The sequence below is a fragment of the Achroia grisella genome, unplaced genomic scaffold, assembly GCF_030625045.1.
Source record: "Achroia grisella isolate CSIRO2021 unplaced genomic scaffold, CSIRO_AGI_Agris_v1 utg2156, whole genome shotgun sequence".
Classification (NCBI taxonomy): Eukaryota; Metazoa; Arthropoda; class Insecta; order Lepidoptera; family Pyralidae; genus Achroia; species Achroia grisella.
Window position 1 is genome coordinate 722,385 of NW_026712714.1, and position 16,787 is coordinate 739,171.

Below are 16,787 nucleotides of genomic sequence, written 5' to 3' on the forward strand. Positions count from 1 at the left end.
CGATTAATAGTCGTGATAAATTGTCTGCTGTCGACGTCTTTATTGTTGTGGTACCAAGGTTTAGCGGGCAGGGTTCCTTGGATCTTGGCATACCATTTTCCCTTATCGTTAGCAATATTTATGTAATAGTTATTCCATAATAATTTTAGAGCATTTTTAAGTGAGCTATAATAGTCGGTGAATGAAACTTTAATGTGCAGCGGTGTTGCCGCACAATGATAGTAAATTTGCCACAAAAGTAAAGGCAAAGGGATCTCTTCTTATACAGCCATGTCTGTTTTGTCAATCCTCAGGTTGTCAACGTCTTTAGTCTTGTCAAATTAGATTTATTGTGTTTTGTTTGTTGGCGGACGACTCTCGTCATTATTGTTTTAATTACAAACTTTAATTTATTTATTTGAATACATAATAATGTCTGCACAAAACGTAAACGTGTGTGATATAGGTGACGATGTTAAGGAAGTATTGAAGAAATTCCGTTTTCAAAAGCACAGCAACAATTCGGCACTAATATTAAAGGTGAATTGATTCATTCGATTGTTATTGGCATTACGCAGTCATTTGCTTTCGCTTTACTGTAGCTAAGTTTACGCTTGAGTAAAGTAACTGTTCAAGTTTGTAACTTTAAAGCCCGCCTGTATATTAGTTCTATAAAAATAAAATGCATTACATACATATATGTTTAAATATTATTAATTTTTTATTTGATATATATTAAATAGTAATAAAATATTAATTAGTAATTTGCATGCCTCCTGAATATGAGCCGAATATTTATAACACTGTAAATTTTGAAGCAAAGAAAAATTATCAATATTTCTATCTATATAGGAATAATAATAATCTATATCTTCAATTGTGAGTAGCTTTGACGTGGTCTAGTGTTTTGAGTAGTCATGCTCACTAAAATGTCCAGACTTGTGGCGGCGTGGTGGGCCGGGTCATTGGGCTCCCTAAAATATGGTCAAGCGCAGTGATGGCTGGCTCATCCGTCATACTCGTGAACGAGTGCTGCTTGTAGGGACTGGTCTGCTCTAATCACTATGACTAATTTCCTCTTATTAATTGTTTAACCAGTTGGTTGTATATTCAATATTTTTTCTATTTGAGTATTTAATTGAATTAGTGCTAATTGGTGGTTTGTATTCAGACACTTAAAAATGTAAAGTAATAATAAAATTATTTAAAAGAGCAACACACAAGTTTCTTGCTCGTTCTTCTTGTGATGAGACAGCTTTCCGAATGAGTGGTAGATTAATAAAATGTTACTACTATTCAAAAGTGCTTCAATGTAAGTTTATTACAATAAATGATTTTCTATTCTATTCTAGCTGCAAGGGTGAGCTAGAATATCTTCATCTGCATCACACTAACCTGACATTTATCATTATATTTTTCCCATTTCACTTTATATATTTTTTAATTATATTCTATATCTTATTCTGATATATAAGCTACATCACTGTAAAGTTTCATCAAAGTCCGCCAGTAGCTTTTGCGTAAAAGAGTAACAAACATCCATACTCACAAACTTTCGCCCTTATAAAAGAACAAAGAACGAAATAAATAAAGAAATTATATTGATTTTACATAAAAATGTAAACAAATTTATTGTTGATAGCAATTATTAGCATTGCAGAATGTCTGACTCACTCATAGATAAGTAACTCCATGCAATACAAGGAAAATGTGCGAAACAATCATATCTGAATCATTTATTTGTTATTGGTATAAGACTTGCTATTGAGTAATATAATCATCATAATAGGTAATAACTTGGTACCTAATAGCAATAGAATACAATACAAAATCATTTATTCAAATAAACTTAATTTAAGCACTTTTGAATAATACATCTATACATATAAATAAAATTAGAGTGTCTGTTTGTAATATTGATACAACCGTTTTTTACTACATGCATATGGTACATACACCAAAATAACATTTTTTACCATTTTGTCTTGTCTTTGCGTTTGTTCCGGCTAATCTCTGAAATGGCTGGACCGATTTTTACGGGACTTTTTTGGCAGGTAGCTGATATCATAAGGAGTAATTTGGCTACTTTTATTTTAGAATGGTTCTCTAATTTTAGAATAATTAGATTAATTTCAACGCGGACAAAGTTGTGAGTACAGCTTGTGATGAATAAAAACATCTGCTGGTTTGGAATGTAGTTTAGTATGTAGTTTAGTTTGTATGAAGAGCTGACAGGAAACTCGGCTCTTACTCTAAAATTATATATTTATTTGTACTTAGTTATTATAAGTATGTGAACCACAACCACAGAAGATATGTGTCCCTTTATCATTTAGCCGTAAATAAATATTTACTGAGCGAAGCCTATTATTCACTAAACGATTACTTGAATTACGAGCGGGCATGGCAATAGTTGTTCATACACGTGATAATCATAGTTAGACATAGACTCCTATATAAATCTATACATATAAATAAAATTGGAAAAAACGGTGATTTCCATATTACAAACAGACACTGTTTGTAATATGGAAATCACCGTTTTTTACTACATGCATATGAATCTAAATACGGTATATACACCAAAGTAACATTTTTTACAATTTTTATCTGTCTGTCTGTTTGTTCCGGTTAATCTCTGAAATGAGTGGACCGATTTTGACGTGACTTTTATTGGAAGGTAGCTGATGTAATAAGGAGTAACTTAGGCTACTTTTATTTTAGAAATATTATTTTATTTTAGACAAATAAAGTACTTATAACACCACGCGGACGAAGTCGCGGGTACAGCTAGTTATAAATAAATTGGCTTATTAAAAAAATAGATATTCAATTTAGTTTCTTGCCAGTTCTTCTCAATTGAAGTAGTCTCAGTATACTGAATTGGATAGTAGGAAAATATTATAATATAAAAAAATTTACGTTCCTAACCGGTTAAACAAGTGATTCATCTAGGATCTTATATTTTAATTTGAATTTGATAATGCTTACTAATACTGAAAATACGAAAGTAACTATGTCTGTTTGTCTGTCGCACTTTCACGCTAAAACGACTGAACCGATATTATTATTACTACTTGTAGGAACTGAGAAAGAATTGATTTTTAATGCAAAAAAAGGTTGAGGTTAGATGAAAGATTATATGGAAGTATCATAATTTTAAAAGCTTGAATATTATTATTACTACTTGTAGGAACTGGTCTGCTCTTATCACTACGACTGATTTAATATTATTGTGTTTTTATATTTGAGCCTAAATAAATTAGTGCTGGTTGGTAGTTTGTATTCACACGTTTCGACTTGTAAAATGTGAACTTACAAGGATTGTTTAAAAGAGCAACACACAAGTTTCTTGCTTATTCTTCTTGTGATGAGACAGCTTTCCGAATAAGCGGTAGATTTAAAAAAATGTTGACTATTCAAAAGTGCTTAAATTAAGTTTATTTGAATAAATGATTTTCCATTCTATTCTATTTAGGCTGTTTTTTAAATATAAAATAGATTGTGCCTCGCCGCACCAGTGAGGATGATAAGATGAACATGAAGTCAGGTCAATTGGCTCATCGTGACAAGTTCTACAGGTATTTATCACGGTGCTTTCCGGGGGAAATCATGTGGAGGTCAACCTGACTGACATTATTAGCAATGCAGTAATTACTAACAATCCCTTTTCTACCAACGAATGATGGTAAATGTGGCTACCATCTGCACAAATGGTACATGCTGGAACAGAGATCTTCCAGCAATGGTATTTCCGAACCGATACGATATCGAAACCTTCAAGAAAAGGCTTATTCCATTTTAAAAGGCCGACAACGTACTTGCAATGCCCCTGGTGTTGCGGGTGCTCATGGGCGGCGGTAATCACTTACCATCAGGTGAGCCGCATGTTTGTCCCTGTGTTATAAAAAAAAAAGAGATGACCCGACGAGAATTCATCCTCTTGTGAAGCCTAACAAAGGTTTCTGTTTTTCAGGTGAACAGAGAGAAGCAGGCGCTGGAAGTGGATGAAGAATTGGAGAATGTTGAGTTAGAAGAACTGCAAGATATACTACCTTCGCACCAGCCCCGATTTATTGTATATAGGTAACTAATTACAGTGGACCCACGGTAGTCTGACAATCATTTTGCAGGGCAGTGTCGGACTATCGAATTTGTCGGATTATAGAGTACTGCCTAAGACCCCTTATAGTCCGATTTTTTTTTACAAAAGAGTACCTTGTAATGCGACAAATTAAAGATCCTGTGTTAAGATTCTATGTTATAATATATGTATACAGTGGACCCCCGGTAGTCCGACAATCATTTTGCAGGGCAGTGTCGGACCATCGTATTTGTCGGATTATAGAGTGCTGCTTAAGGGTCCTCTGCTTATAGTCCGGAATTTTTACAAAAGAGTATCTTGTAATCCGACAAATTAAAGATCCAGTGATAAGATTCTATGTTATATATGTATGTATATGCACTCTGAAGTATATTGTCAAAGTAATATTCAATAACAAATAATAGACAATATCGGATTACAAGGGGGGCCGGATTAGACAGGGGCCGGATTACCGCGGGTACACTGTACTTGTATTTGTTTTTTTTTTTCGGACTATTCTAATGCTGTTGTCCGCAGCTGACCTTAACAGCTTCGCCGGACGATAGGGGGCGAGTGCAGATGGCACTCCAAACCAAGGAAGGACTTATGGAGCGGCTGAAGGACAACTCCCGTCTGACGGATACGACTTTAGTCTGAGGGCACCACTAGGAGGTTCGAACCTCGGCTCAGGCCGTCGTAATATCGATTTGCCTGTTTGATTTGGGCGGAGGATCGATTGGAGGGGAGATATTTGTGTGTATGTATGTTGTAATTATATATCTTACTCAGTTTGAAATTAACAATAGAACTCATGAAGGAATATAAGTTAGTAATATTAATTAAGAAGATATTAGTCGGGTGATTCAAATCTATACATATGAATAAAATTGGAGTGTCTGTTTGTAATATTGAAATAACCGTTTTTTTACTACATGCATATGAATATAATTACGATACATACACCGAAATAACATTTTTTACAATTTTTGTCTGTCTGTCAGTCCGCTTGTTCCGTCTAATCTCTAAAATGGCTGGACCGATTTTGACGGGACTTTTTTAATAGGTAGCTGATGTAATAAGGAGTAACTTAGGCTATTTTTATTGTAGCAAAATAAAGTTAAATTCCACGCGGACGAAGTTGCTGGAATAGCTAGTTAACAATAAAAAAATCTGGTCCCTACGTGAGAAATAAGATTTTTCAATGATGTCTTCAACGTGTTAAGAACCCTCCCCGGGTTGTTAAAGGCATCACACCTTGTAGTATACTTACCTAACAAACACTTTACTGTTTGTTTCCAGTTATAAGATGGAGCACAACGATGGCAGGACATCCTTCCCAATGTGTTTTATATTCTACACGCCCAGAGACGCACATATGGAACTGCAGGTGAATTCCATATTGGATTTTTTTATTCGGTTGTTTGGGCTGTTGTCAGTTACCTGCGCCTGTAGCACTGCGACCTACATAGATCTATTGTGCTCGCCCTTTTTCAAAGTTCGCTACCTAGACTCGTCAGGAAACAGAATTGAATATTAAGAATATTCTTAGGATCGATGGTGTTTATCTCCTCAGGATAGAGTGTATACTTTCCAAAAGAAATATTTCGTTTATGCATGAGTGGGCTACAACCACATAGGATGTGTAGTGGCGTTTCCTCTTCAGTTTGGCAAAATCTGCAGATTTTTGTTGTGCACAGGCCTAGGTTTCCTAGGTTTCTCCAATTTGCAGTGTCTTGTGAGGGCCCTAGTCATCATGGATATGTTGTTTTTACTCAATAGCAATAGTCTATTGGAGTAATAATATTGCATACTAAAAAGTGTAAAATAAAAACTGTAATTAACAAAACGCGACCTTTTTTGATTAATCTAATTATATTCATTAATAATAATAAAAACAATTGATAATAAATTATCACATTACAGCGCCATCTAGGCCCAAGTTAAGTAGAGTTTGTGTTATAGGTACTAGAGAACTAGTAGAAATACAGTTTTTTTTGTGAAATATATAAATACCCACACTAATACAAACATTCATATTTATGAACACAAATATTTGTACTATACTCATTAATATTTGTACTGTAGGAGAATTTAAACCTGCGACCATCGGAGGGCGTTGCTCTAAACAACTAGACTACAGACGCCGTTGAATTAACAGAATATAATATATGACGATGTAATGACGACCTCGGTGGTCTAGCGGTCTAGCACACCGCTATACGTCCGATGGTCGCGGGTTCGATTCCTCGCACGGCACAAACATTTGTATTCATGAGTATAATTGTTTGTATCGGTCTGGGTGTTTTCTATGTGTAATATGTATGTATTTACGAAAAAAAAAAATTATCTATGTATCTGTATCAGTTATCTAGTACCCATTACACAAGCTTTAGCTAGCTTAACTTGGGACTAGATGGCGCTGTGTGAATTGTCCTGAATTATTATTATTATTATTATTATAGAAAGATTTCAAATACAAATGTACTTACAATCTTCTGAATCTTTTGAATAATTCTACTTGTACATTATTTATATTATTAACCGGGTCTTAACACGAACTAATTTATGGCAAATAAAGGTATTTACCACTCTCGATGGTTCGACTTGGTTGCACTAGCCGTGGTCACGGGCTGACGTCAAGACGAAGTCAGTGTGTTGAGACCCGGTTAATAATATAAATAATGTATATTATCCAGGTCTCACATTTTTTGGCCTAAAAGCAGTGTCTTTGGGGTTCTGGTTCTAAGACATTAAGAGTCGGATATACATTTTGACGCGTCCGCCGCCTCCCCTGTGTTGGTACCGGGTATTTCAAGAATACGGGCCCGGTCCTGGTCCCACGCCTGAATTATATAGATAGATATCTAATCTTAAAAACAACATCTTTGAAATGTTAATTTTCTCTTTGTTAGTCTTCCTAATTTCTAAAATAGTTTATTCAAAAACGCTAAATGACAGAAGTTTGGGGTCGTCGTTCATTAATAAACAAACATAAATTGATATGATATCTTTACTAAAACTTGATAATTACTTTATACATTGAGACAGCATCGTCCTTTTTTTCATTTTCAACTTAAATATCTAAAAAATTGATCACAATTAAACCCGAAATTTCAACAAAACTTTGCCATAATCATTTCTAATTTTCTCATAAATACAACGAAATTTTTGCATAAAAAAAACATAATAATAAAGTTAATATACTTGTAAATTAGAAATATGAAAAGAAAATATAAGTTTCTAAGAAAAAAATAAACAATAATAATAATTGAAAGTTGTATAAATTCCGTTGCGCCAAAAGTAAATTCTCGTGCTGCGCTAGCGCTCGTCGAGGTAGGACCTATGCCATTTTTTACAACACCGCTAAGATAAGACATTCGTCAGTGAACATTAGTATAGAGCGATTAAACCATTTTGATAATTTAAGTAATATTTAATTAATTTTGCTAATATATACTTATTTCTACGAATATTAATTTAAAGTCGTTGTTAAATATATATATAATATTTATTTTAGCATGCCAAGACAAAAGTACAGGTATGCTACAAATAAAACCTACCTACCCTGCTGGACTATGAAAAGCACAAGAGCATGGTATTTCGTCACACTAATGGCAATTAATTGTTAAAATTAAAAAAGAAAACATTTTAGTATTTTTAAAAATAACGCTTATCTGAGAGAAAAATGTAAACCAAATTTACTCGTATGTTTATTTTGTAGTTTTTTTCTAAATTAAAATAGGGTTATTGTTTATAAAAATACCATTATTATTTTTACGTACATTTGTCTTGTGTTATATAGTGTATATCATCTAGTATGCAATGTGGATTGTAAATAAATTACCAAATTATATATAAATTATATTCCTTAATGTTTAGAGATATTTTATCCAATTTTATTTTATTTTACACAATACAGATATTTCTAAATTGCAGCTATTCTGTTATTATACTCGTTGGATTTTCATTACTGTACAGGCGCGCAAATAATTATGCGTGTTTGGGTGAAAAGTCAACAACATTATAAATGTTTTTATTTAGAGACTAGATTTTAGCTCGCGGCTTCGCCCGCGTGAATATGGGATATATAGGTTATCGCGCGTTTAAAGATCCGTGTACAGTATTGGGACGTTATATATAAACCTTCCTCTTGAGTCTATCTATTCTGACTATTAAATAACAACGAATCAAAATCTGCGTAGTTTTTTAAGATCAAAACATACATAGATCTATTACATGTGTAGATGATATTTTAAACGGAAATTGAAGCCGTTAAAATGGTATTGGCAGATCAGTTGGAATCATCAGTATTCTTGGTATATAAGCTGTTTGCCCAGCTAACGTACCGGTTATAATGGTCTACAATTAAATTGTCTTTCAATTCTTTAGTAAGCAATATAACTAATGGGACGCCATTGCACATGTTCGGCGGGCTTAAATTTCATGACTGGATCATGCTTTTGAGAAATTCCTTCCTCAAGTTTGAGCATTTAGTGTGGGAAATCACTATCTGTGCTTCCATAAAAATGAGCTCTCAAATTTGTCAGTAGTTTTAAACTTTCAATTAAAGTCCATAAGCCACCAAGACGATGTTAATGACACAGAGAGTCTTTCAGAAATCTCCAGCAAAAGTATAAAAGTAATCCCGCCAATGAGAGCAGAGGTGTTTCTAAGGTCTTTTAAGGTTCTGTCCAAAATCTCTATAGCTCATGGTGATTTCATTACATATAATCAATGAGGCGTCTTATAATAATTTATAAAAAGGTTTGACATTAACAATTAATTATTTATCAAGAATCAAGAATCGGCCAACCAAGAACGAGAAGCTGCAATATCAGCCAATATCATGCGGCGACGTCAATGATGCAGGAACAGCAATGATAGCAGTTGAAGCTTTTTTTTTACAACTTAGAATGGCAAACAAGCTGACGGCTCTCCTGATGGAAAGGGGTAACCGTCGCCTATATACATGAGCGTACCTGCCATGTTCATATCAGCACATTGTTTCCCTCATGCGTTGCCATTCCTGAAAACTCGGGTGTTATTCCCCTGTACCTTGTAAATTCACTACCATATATATACACAATCTATATAGATAGATATACATATACACAGATAGTATAGTTTGAGAAAGGTCATAGACTACTTTATAGTGCGAAAAAGTATTCTAAATATATAAAAGCGGAGATGAAAGGTTGTATAAAAGTATCGTCATTTTTTAATTGAAACAAAGAAACTTTTTTAGGTTATAATCTAAATATATTTCCTTTATTTGGTCAATTTCATTATACCACGCTGACGAAGTCGCGGACACACCTAATATACATATAAGGATGGGACCTTTAAATCAAAACAAAGCCTTGAAAACACAACTATTATATATAAATAAAATAATTATTTGCTAAGTATAATATTTAGAACAAGTGAATATGGCAATAATGTTGACTCTTATAATAAATTATATTGTATCTATTAATAAATAAACTGAATTAATATGTAAGAAGAATTAATTAGTAAATTTATGTTATAGTAATTTCATCTTCCTGTCCTTATCCCAATTATTTGTTACTCATATTACTTAAGGTTTTGGCTTTTAGTTGTACAATCGGCCAGCATCCTGACATCAACCCTCTAGGAATAATATAATAAAAAAATATGGTCATTATTAGCACTTTGATAATTAAGATAAATCACGTTATTTAAAAAAATCCAATAAGTAGTCTCAGTTAAGTAGAAACATATCACATTATTAATTAAAATATTACAAGGATCAAAATGGTTCATACTAAATCCACACCGATTGAGCTACACGGTTATTTGCGTCTGTGTGCGTGTATTACTGTATGTGTGCGTAAATCCATGCGATTAAACCTAAAGTGAGCGGCATCATTTTGTAATAGGCCTATTAAACACGAAAGTTTAAAAATTACAATTCTACTTGTATTCTACCAATTAAGAAAAATCAGGAAATTCATTCAATAAGAATGAAGTAAAATCTCAAATTTCATTAAAAATATCACATATTTACGCTTCAGGTTATGTACGCGGGAACACAGAGGGCGCTAGCGGCGGCGGTAGGAGCTCCCCGCCTACTAGAAGTGAGAGAGATAGACGAATTGACCGCAGATTGGTTGAACGAGAAACTAAATAGATAGAATAAGAATAAATATATACAGCCAACAATGAAGTGGTATCTATATTGTAAAAATTAAAAAAAAAACTATATTACTATGATTAAAAGTTCTAACTGGCCAGTGTCTATGTTAGGCGCGTTACAAGGAAAATTCTTAATTTAAATTCCAGATCTTTCTTTCGAATTCGAACGACTTTTACTCTTCCATTTTTTATTTAAAAATGGCAGTTGTCTATGTCAATAACAGGACCAATTCTAAATTTAAATAGAGTAAGAAAAATAAGACACCCTCAACAATGAAATGTTATCAATATTGTATAAAATTAAAAACAAAACTATATTATTAAAAGTTGTAACTGGCCAGTGTCTATGTTAGGCGCGTTACAATGAAAAATTCTTAATTTAAATTCCATTGTTTTGTCTCGAATTCGAATGACTTTTCGAACGTTGTCTATGACAATAACAGAGCCAATTCTAAATTTAAATTCAAATATTAGTTTATTTAAAAAAAAGTATTTTTTTCTCGAATGAAATCGATTTTGTCTCGACAGTTTCGAAATGTAGCTTTCTATTGTAGAGTCGCCCAAAAAGTGCCAGTTAAGATTCGGCCGCTCAGTTTGCGTTTACGCAGGGCGGGATTATTTGGTCATTACTACAAAATCAGTTGACATAACCTTGAAACAGCGCTGTTTAATGTGGTATGACTTTTAACTATCGTTTTTAGAATTTTTATTAGCCCAAATTAAAACATTTATAGTAAATTGGAATAATAATTAAATTTTTAATGTTATCACTCGTTAATAAGGTAAGTAAAAGATATTTAAATTTATGCCTTACATTGTACGTCAGTTCAAAGTTACATCGGCCATTCGATCCCGACCTGTCCGAAACGCAAACTCTGAGCAGCCGGACTATTGATTTCAAGTAAAGTGGAAATTATATATTTATAGAATTGTAAATTGTATATGTTTATGTTTGATATAAAAGACCCTGAAGCCACCGCTGGTGCACCACCGCATATTATTAAATATAACATATACTTTGTTTATATATTTCAGTTTTAATGTTTTAATTTGATTTAAGTAAAACTTCTATTATTAATTAAAATTCAAAATATCTTTATGCATGTAGGTCTATTACAGACTCTTATGATATGTCAAATCTACCGTCAGTTCGGAATGATTTCGAGATGAGTACTGACTAGAAACTCAGCTCGTATTCTTTTCAAATAAATGTTGTACATGTTTACAATAATACAGATTCATTTAAATTCAAATTTGGTATAATTTGAAACATACAATATCTATATGTATAATATTACGTATTATAGTTTGTTTGTATAAAACTTAATTATTTTTTCTTGAAGCACAAACTTAATATAACGCAAGTATTTTTATAATAATTATAATATTGTAAGAGTTTCTTTGTAATATCTAAATATTAATATTGACTAAACCAAAGTTTACTATAATCTAGAGGAAAATGTGTATATTCTTGATTGTATAAAATTATTATTATTGTATGATTATGTTGGTTAGTAACATTTTAATTTGACTAAGAAAAAAACACCTCAAGCATTCAAAATTGCGTATGCAAGCATAAGACGAGGTTCTGTAACTTGCTTCATGGATTACATGTGTATGGACTTTACATTTGTAACTTTGCCGTTCTAGTATTATGTAACACTATGGGGGCTGGGGGGTCTATATTTTTTTTATTTTGGATGACATGGGGGGTACGGGAGTCTAGATGATTATTACGTCATCGGTCATCATTTACTTTTTTACTCGAATGGCAACCCTCACATTGTCTTTGCTAAAAAAAATACATTAATTGAAAAATGTTTACGTAATCATGGGGGGAGGGGGTAAGCTTTGCTTACTTTTGATGATAAGGGGGAAGGGGGGGGGGGGGTAAATAATTGTAATAAATCTGCTTACATAATATTTGAGCGGCCCCTTTGACTTACATTATAGGAATTAATAATGATATTGCGTCATCAGATTTTTAAAATTTAAAATTTCAATTAAACGGATCAGTGAATGAATTTCCTCCGGTTGATAACTTACAAAATGCTTAATATATTTATTATGAAGCCTAGTGCACGTCAGCTCCGAGGGTGAGTTAATTAGCACCCTCGCAAAAAGTTACTTTTATATAAAAATATACCTTAAGCATTTTTTTAAGGGATGATAATGGAATAGTGCATCCGCCTGTGCTAACGGTTTACGCTGGCGGGGCACCAGTGGAGAATGATAAGATGGGCATGAGGTCAGGTCAGTTAGCCCATTTAATAACAATTTATTTATTTACTAAAATTGTTATGTAATATTGACATGTATTACAACATGACAAGTATTATTTGACTATAATAATATAGATGATTGAAAGGAGCGCGAGATGCGGAGCGATCAGGTTTGCACTGTTTGTAACGATACTCCTCCGAAACGGCTCGACCGATCGGGACCAAATTTTCATAGGTAACATCAAACTTCGGGCCGCCATCGTTTGCCACTCAACATTCCAGAAATTCCGATTGATCGAGGTCGAGTTTTTAATAAATGCGCTCCGCTCAATATTTAACCTGGTGTGTGAACAAACACCGGTTACAAATCTAGTTTAAGTCTAGTTTAGTGTTTTATTATGAAAGTAAGGTTTTGTATACATGAAAGAATTTTTATAACCCTTGTAATATGTTTTGCAGTTTATCCATTACAAACAAATTACATTTTTTTTATAATTATAATATCGGAAAGATTCACAGCGCCTGAACACTGACTCATTGAGGCAGCATCATTAATTTAAAAAGAAAATACATTTAAAAAAAAAGAGCCAACAGAATGGACTATTGTATATGACAGCAGATTGCCAATTATGCAGTATTTAAAAGGGAAAAACTTATTTAGTTGTCGCGTACAAGCAGCAACAAAACGCAACACAACGCACACACATAGGGACGGACAGACAGCGACAGCGACTTTATTTTATACTACGTAATGATGAGGTGATCAGATACATTGTCAACTGTCGATGTATGTGACAACACTTAACATAGAAATTACCTGCTGAGGTTCTCTCGAGAGACTACAGCATGGGGTTTTTTAAGAAGTATGATATATCAAGGGTCAGCCACGCGCACGTGACGTCCCTGATCTTTCTTGCGTCTATAGGCCACTGTTACGGCTGGTTATGGCTACCATTTACCATCATGTGTGCCGTATGCTGGATTACCACTATCATAGCAAAAAAAACGGCCACATTTCGCTAGGTATATTTTGAACCCAAAAGTAGTAAGTGGCGAACGTACTGCTGTCTCTTGTATTAATTTTAGGTTATAAATCTACACCAATATTGCATTATGGACCAAATATTCCGACTATCCTCATTAAATAGAAATAATCTTTATTCATATAAACTCAATACAAGCACTTTTGAATAGTCATATTTTTGATTCTACCACTCATTGGGAAGACAGATTCCTCACAAGAAGAATGAGCGAAAAACTTGTGTGTTCTTTTGAATCATTTGTATTCCCATGTATATGAATTATAGCGAAAATAAACAAATTAATACATTCATTAACTAACAAAATGGATTCTGCAAAATATTACTTAATTCCTTAAAATTGTATAAAACTTTACTTACCTATAGTATAGTATACACGAATGTTTAAAATTCATATTTCTGATAAGATATATGCGTTTTATAGTGATTTTCACAGCATTTATAATATTATAGTATTATATAAAGATATATTAATAAATAACTATATCAAAACTAATTTGTGTTTCATTTTCTTCACACAGTACTGAATTTGCAGACCTTAGGTTGCTCCTCGTCCGTATGTAGTCGATAATGTCCTGGTCCTTATATATGAACATCAAAGTTATCACGTGATACTTATGATACAACTCATCCGTTGCTATTCGAAGAAATAAGGTGCAATAACTTATCCAGTAATTTTGCTACCTTATCTTACTATTCTACGGAACAGATACTTGGCGACTGAAGTAAGTAAGTAGTGAAACTTAGGCCAAACTTGTTATAACTGCAAAATCATGAAATTTATATCCTCTTTCTTCGATCACCTAATTCAAACTACAATTTACTTACAATTACATTACAACTGGGGAATTACAACGGCCTGAGACTAAAGTCGTATCCGTCAGACGCGAGTTGGCCTTCAGCCACTCTATAAGTCCTTTCGAAGGTTTGGAGTGCCATCTGCACTCGCCCCCTATCCTCCGGTGAAGCTGTAAAGTTCATCAGCTGCGGGGAGGGGTATCGATAGTAATGTGAATTAATAACCTAATTGCTAGCAATGTACCATGACAGGTTTTTTTATGGATGTTAATGGAATGGTGCAACCGCCTGAGCTAACGGTTTACGCTGGCGGGGCACCAGTGGAGGATGATAAGATGAGCATGAGGTCAGGTCAGTTAGCCCGTAGTGCAAATTCACCAGGAATTTAACACGATGGTTTAACAGGGGGAACCGCGTGGAGGTCGACCTGACATGGTACATTGCTAGCAATGGGGTTATCAATCCACATTACTAACAATCCCCTTCACGTCACCATGACAGGTTAACATCCACGCGGTTCCTCCTGGAAACCATCGTGATAAACTCATCTTTTCGTTCTCCACTGGTGACCTGTTACGAAGTGGGTCTATAAATGTTTTTTTAAAATCTATTTAGGGATAGTTTTTAAAAAAAAACAATTATTTGTATTTTAATAAGGAAATCGCGTCTTGAGTGAAGTTTAGTAACAGACTGATCATTTCAGTCCTTGTGTGTCGGTAGTAATTATAATGTAAATAAAATAGACCCTCAGCAAATGATAAATGTATAACCTATGCACGCAATCTGCAGATTCTGCCAAACTGAAGAGGAAACGCCGCTTCACATCCTATGTGGTTGTAGCCCACTCATGCATAAACGAAATATCTCCTTTGGAAAGTTTACACTCTTTCCCGAGGAGATAAAAACCATCGCTCCCAAGAATATCCTTCAATTCTTGTCCCTGACGGGTCTAGGTAGCGAACTCTGAAAAGGGCGAGCACAATAGATCTATGTAGGTCGCAGTGCTACAGGTGCTACACATCTGACAATAGCCCAAACAACCCAATAAAAAAAAAAAAAATGATAAATGTATATTAAGGAAAATTATATAAATCGATATTAGAAAATATTATTACAATTATAGTTGTATGTAGCGAGTGACGGATGACGTGAGAATATTTTATAGGTGAAAATATGGAACGTGTCTGTCTTGTCTGTAAGCGGCCAGAGAGTCATGAAAAGAGGTAATGATGTGAAATGATTATAATACAAATATATACAATACTTGTCTCTTAGCCGAAAACCGCGAGTAATACGAAAGGAATGTATCAAAAGGGTATTGTTTTATTAATACAATATATTGATGTGGAAAGATGACATGGCTCTTTCGGAACCACTGTATGTACAGTGATTGTGAAACTGTAACAGGGTCTGTTACAGTTTCACAGCAGCACCAGCGTATACCGTCAGCGCAGGCGGGTGCACCATTTTATTATCATACATAAAAAAAGCTATTAGTCATGGCATATTATATATAGTCATAGCATTTATTGATATTTCACAACTTAAAAATTAAAGAAATAAACAATTACATGTACAAAACTCTTTAATATTTATTAATTTAGCTACAATAAAAAAATAATACTGATTTCAAATTAATTACACATTTACAAGTAAAAACGTACAAGATTATTGAATATGATGTTCGCAGGAAATTGAAAATAAACCATACGGCTTGTCTGATGATAAGCGAACATTTCACGACTTCATGTCTTTGACTGATAATTCGTCAACATATACCTTAGTTCCTTATTTCATCATAGTTTTTTATAGCATAAAGCATAAACGAGCTTGCGGCTCACCTGATGGTAAGTGATTACCGCCGCCTATGAGCACCCGCAACACCAGGGGAATTGCTAGTGCGTTGTCGGCCTTTTAAGAAGAAACAAGCTCTTTTCTTGAAGGTTTCAATATCGTATCGGTTCGGAAATACCATTGCTGGAAGGTGATTCCACAATGTAGTTGTATGTGGCAAAAAGTTTCTATAAAACCGCACTGTGGAGGACCGCCATTCATCCAGATTATCAGGACGGTATTTCAGTTTCTGGTGATACTGTGGTGAAACTCAACAGCTGGTATCCAAACAAAGCCTCAGAACACCGTGATATATGCAATAGAAAATGCGTGGCAAAAGTTTCTATAAAACCGCATTGTGGAGGACCGCCATACATCCAGATTATCAGGACGGTATTTCAATTTCTGGTGGTACGATGGTGAAACTCAGCAGCTGATATATATCCGAACAAATCTCAGAACACCGTAATATATGAGATAGAAAATGCGTGGCAAAAGTTTCTATAAAACCGCATTGTGGAGGACCGCCATACATCCAGATTATCAGGACGGTATTTCAATTTCTGGTGGTACGATGGTGAAACTCAGCAGCTGATATATATCCGAACAAATCTCAGAACACCGTAATATATGAGATAGAAGATGCTTGTCAAAAAGTTTATAAAACCGCACGGT

General features: G+C 34.0%; 1 protein-coding gene across 1 annotated transcript; it reads left to right on the forward strand.

The window, feature by feature from the left end:
• Positions 1–339: 339 nt before the first annotated feature.
• Positions 340–10,479, forward strand: LOC131842326 (glia maturation factor beta). The gene is made up of 4 exons (XM_059190865.1): positions 340–519; positions 3,956–4,065; positions 5,363–5,450; positions 10,099–10,479. Exons 1-4 carry the CDS (start codon positions 412–414, stop codon positions 10,216–10,218), a joined length of 426 nt encoding a protein of 141 aa, XP_059046848.1. The 5' UTR covers positions 340–411; the 3' UTR covers positions 10,219–10,479.
• The last annotated feature ends 6,308 nt before the right edge of the window (positions 10,480–16,787 follow it).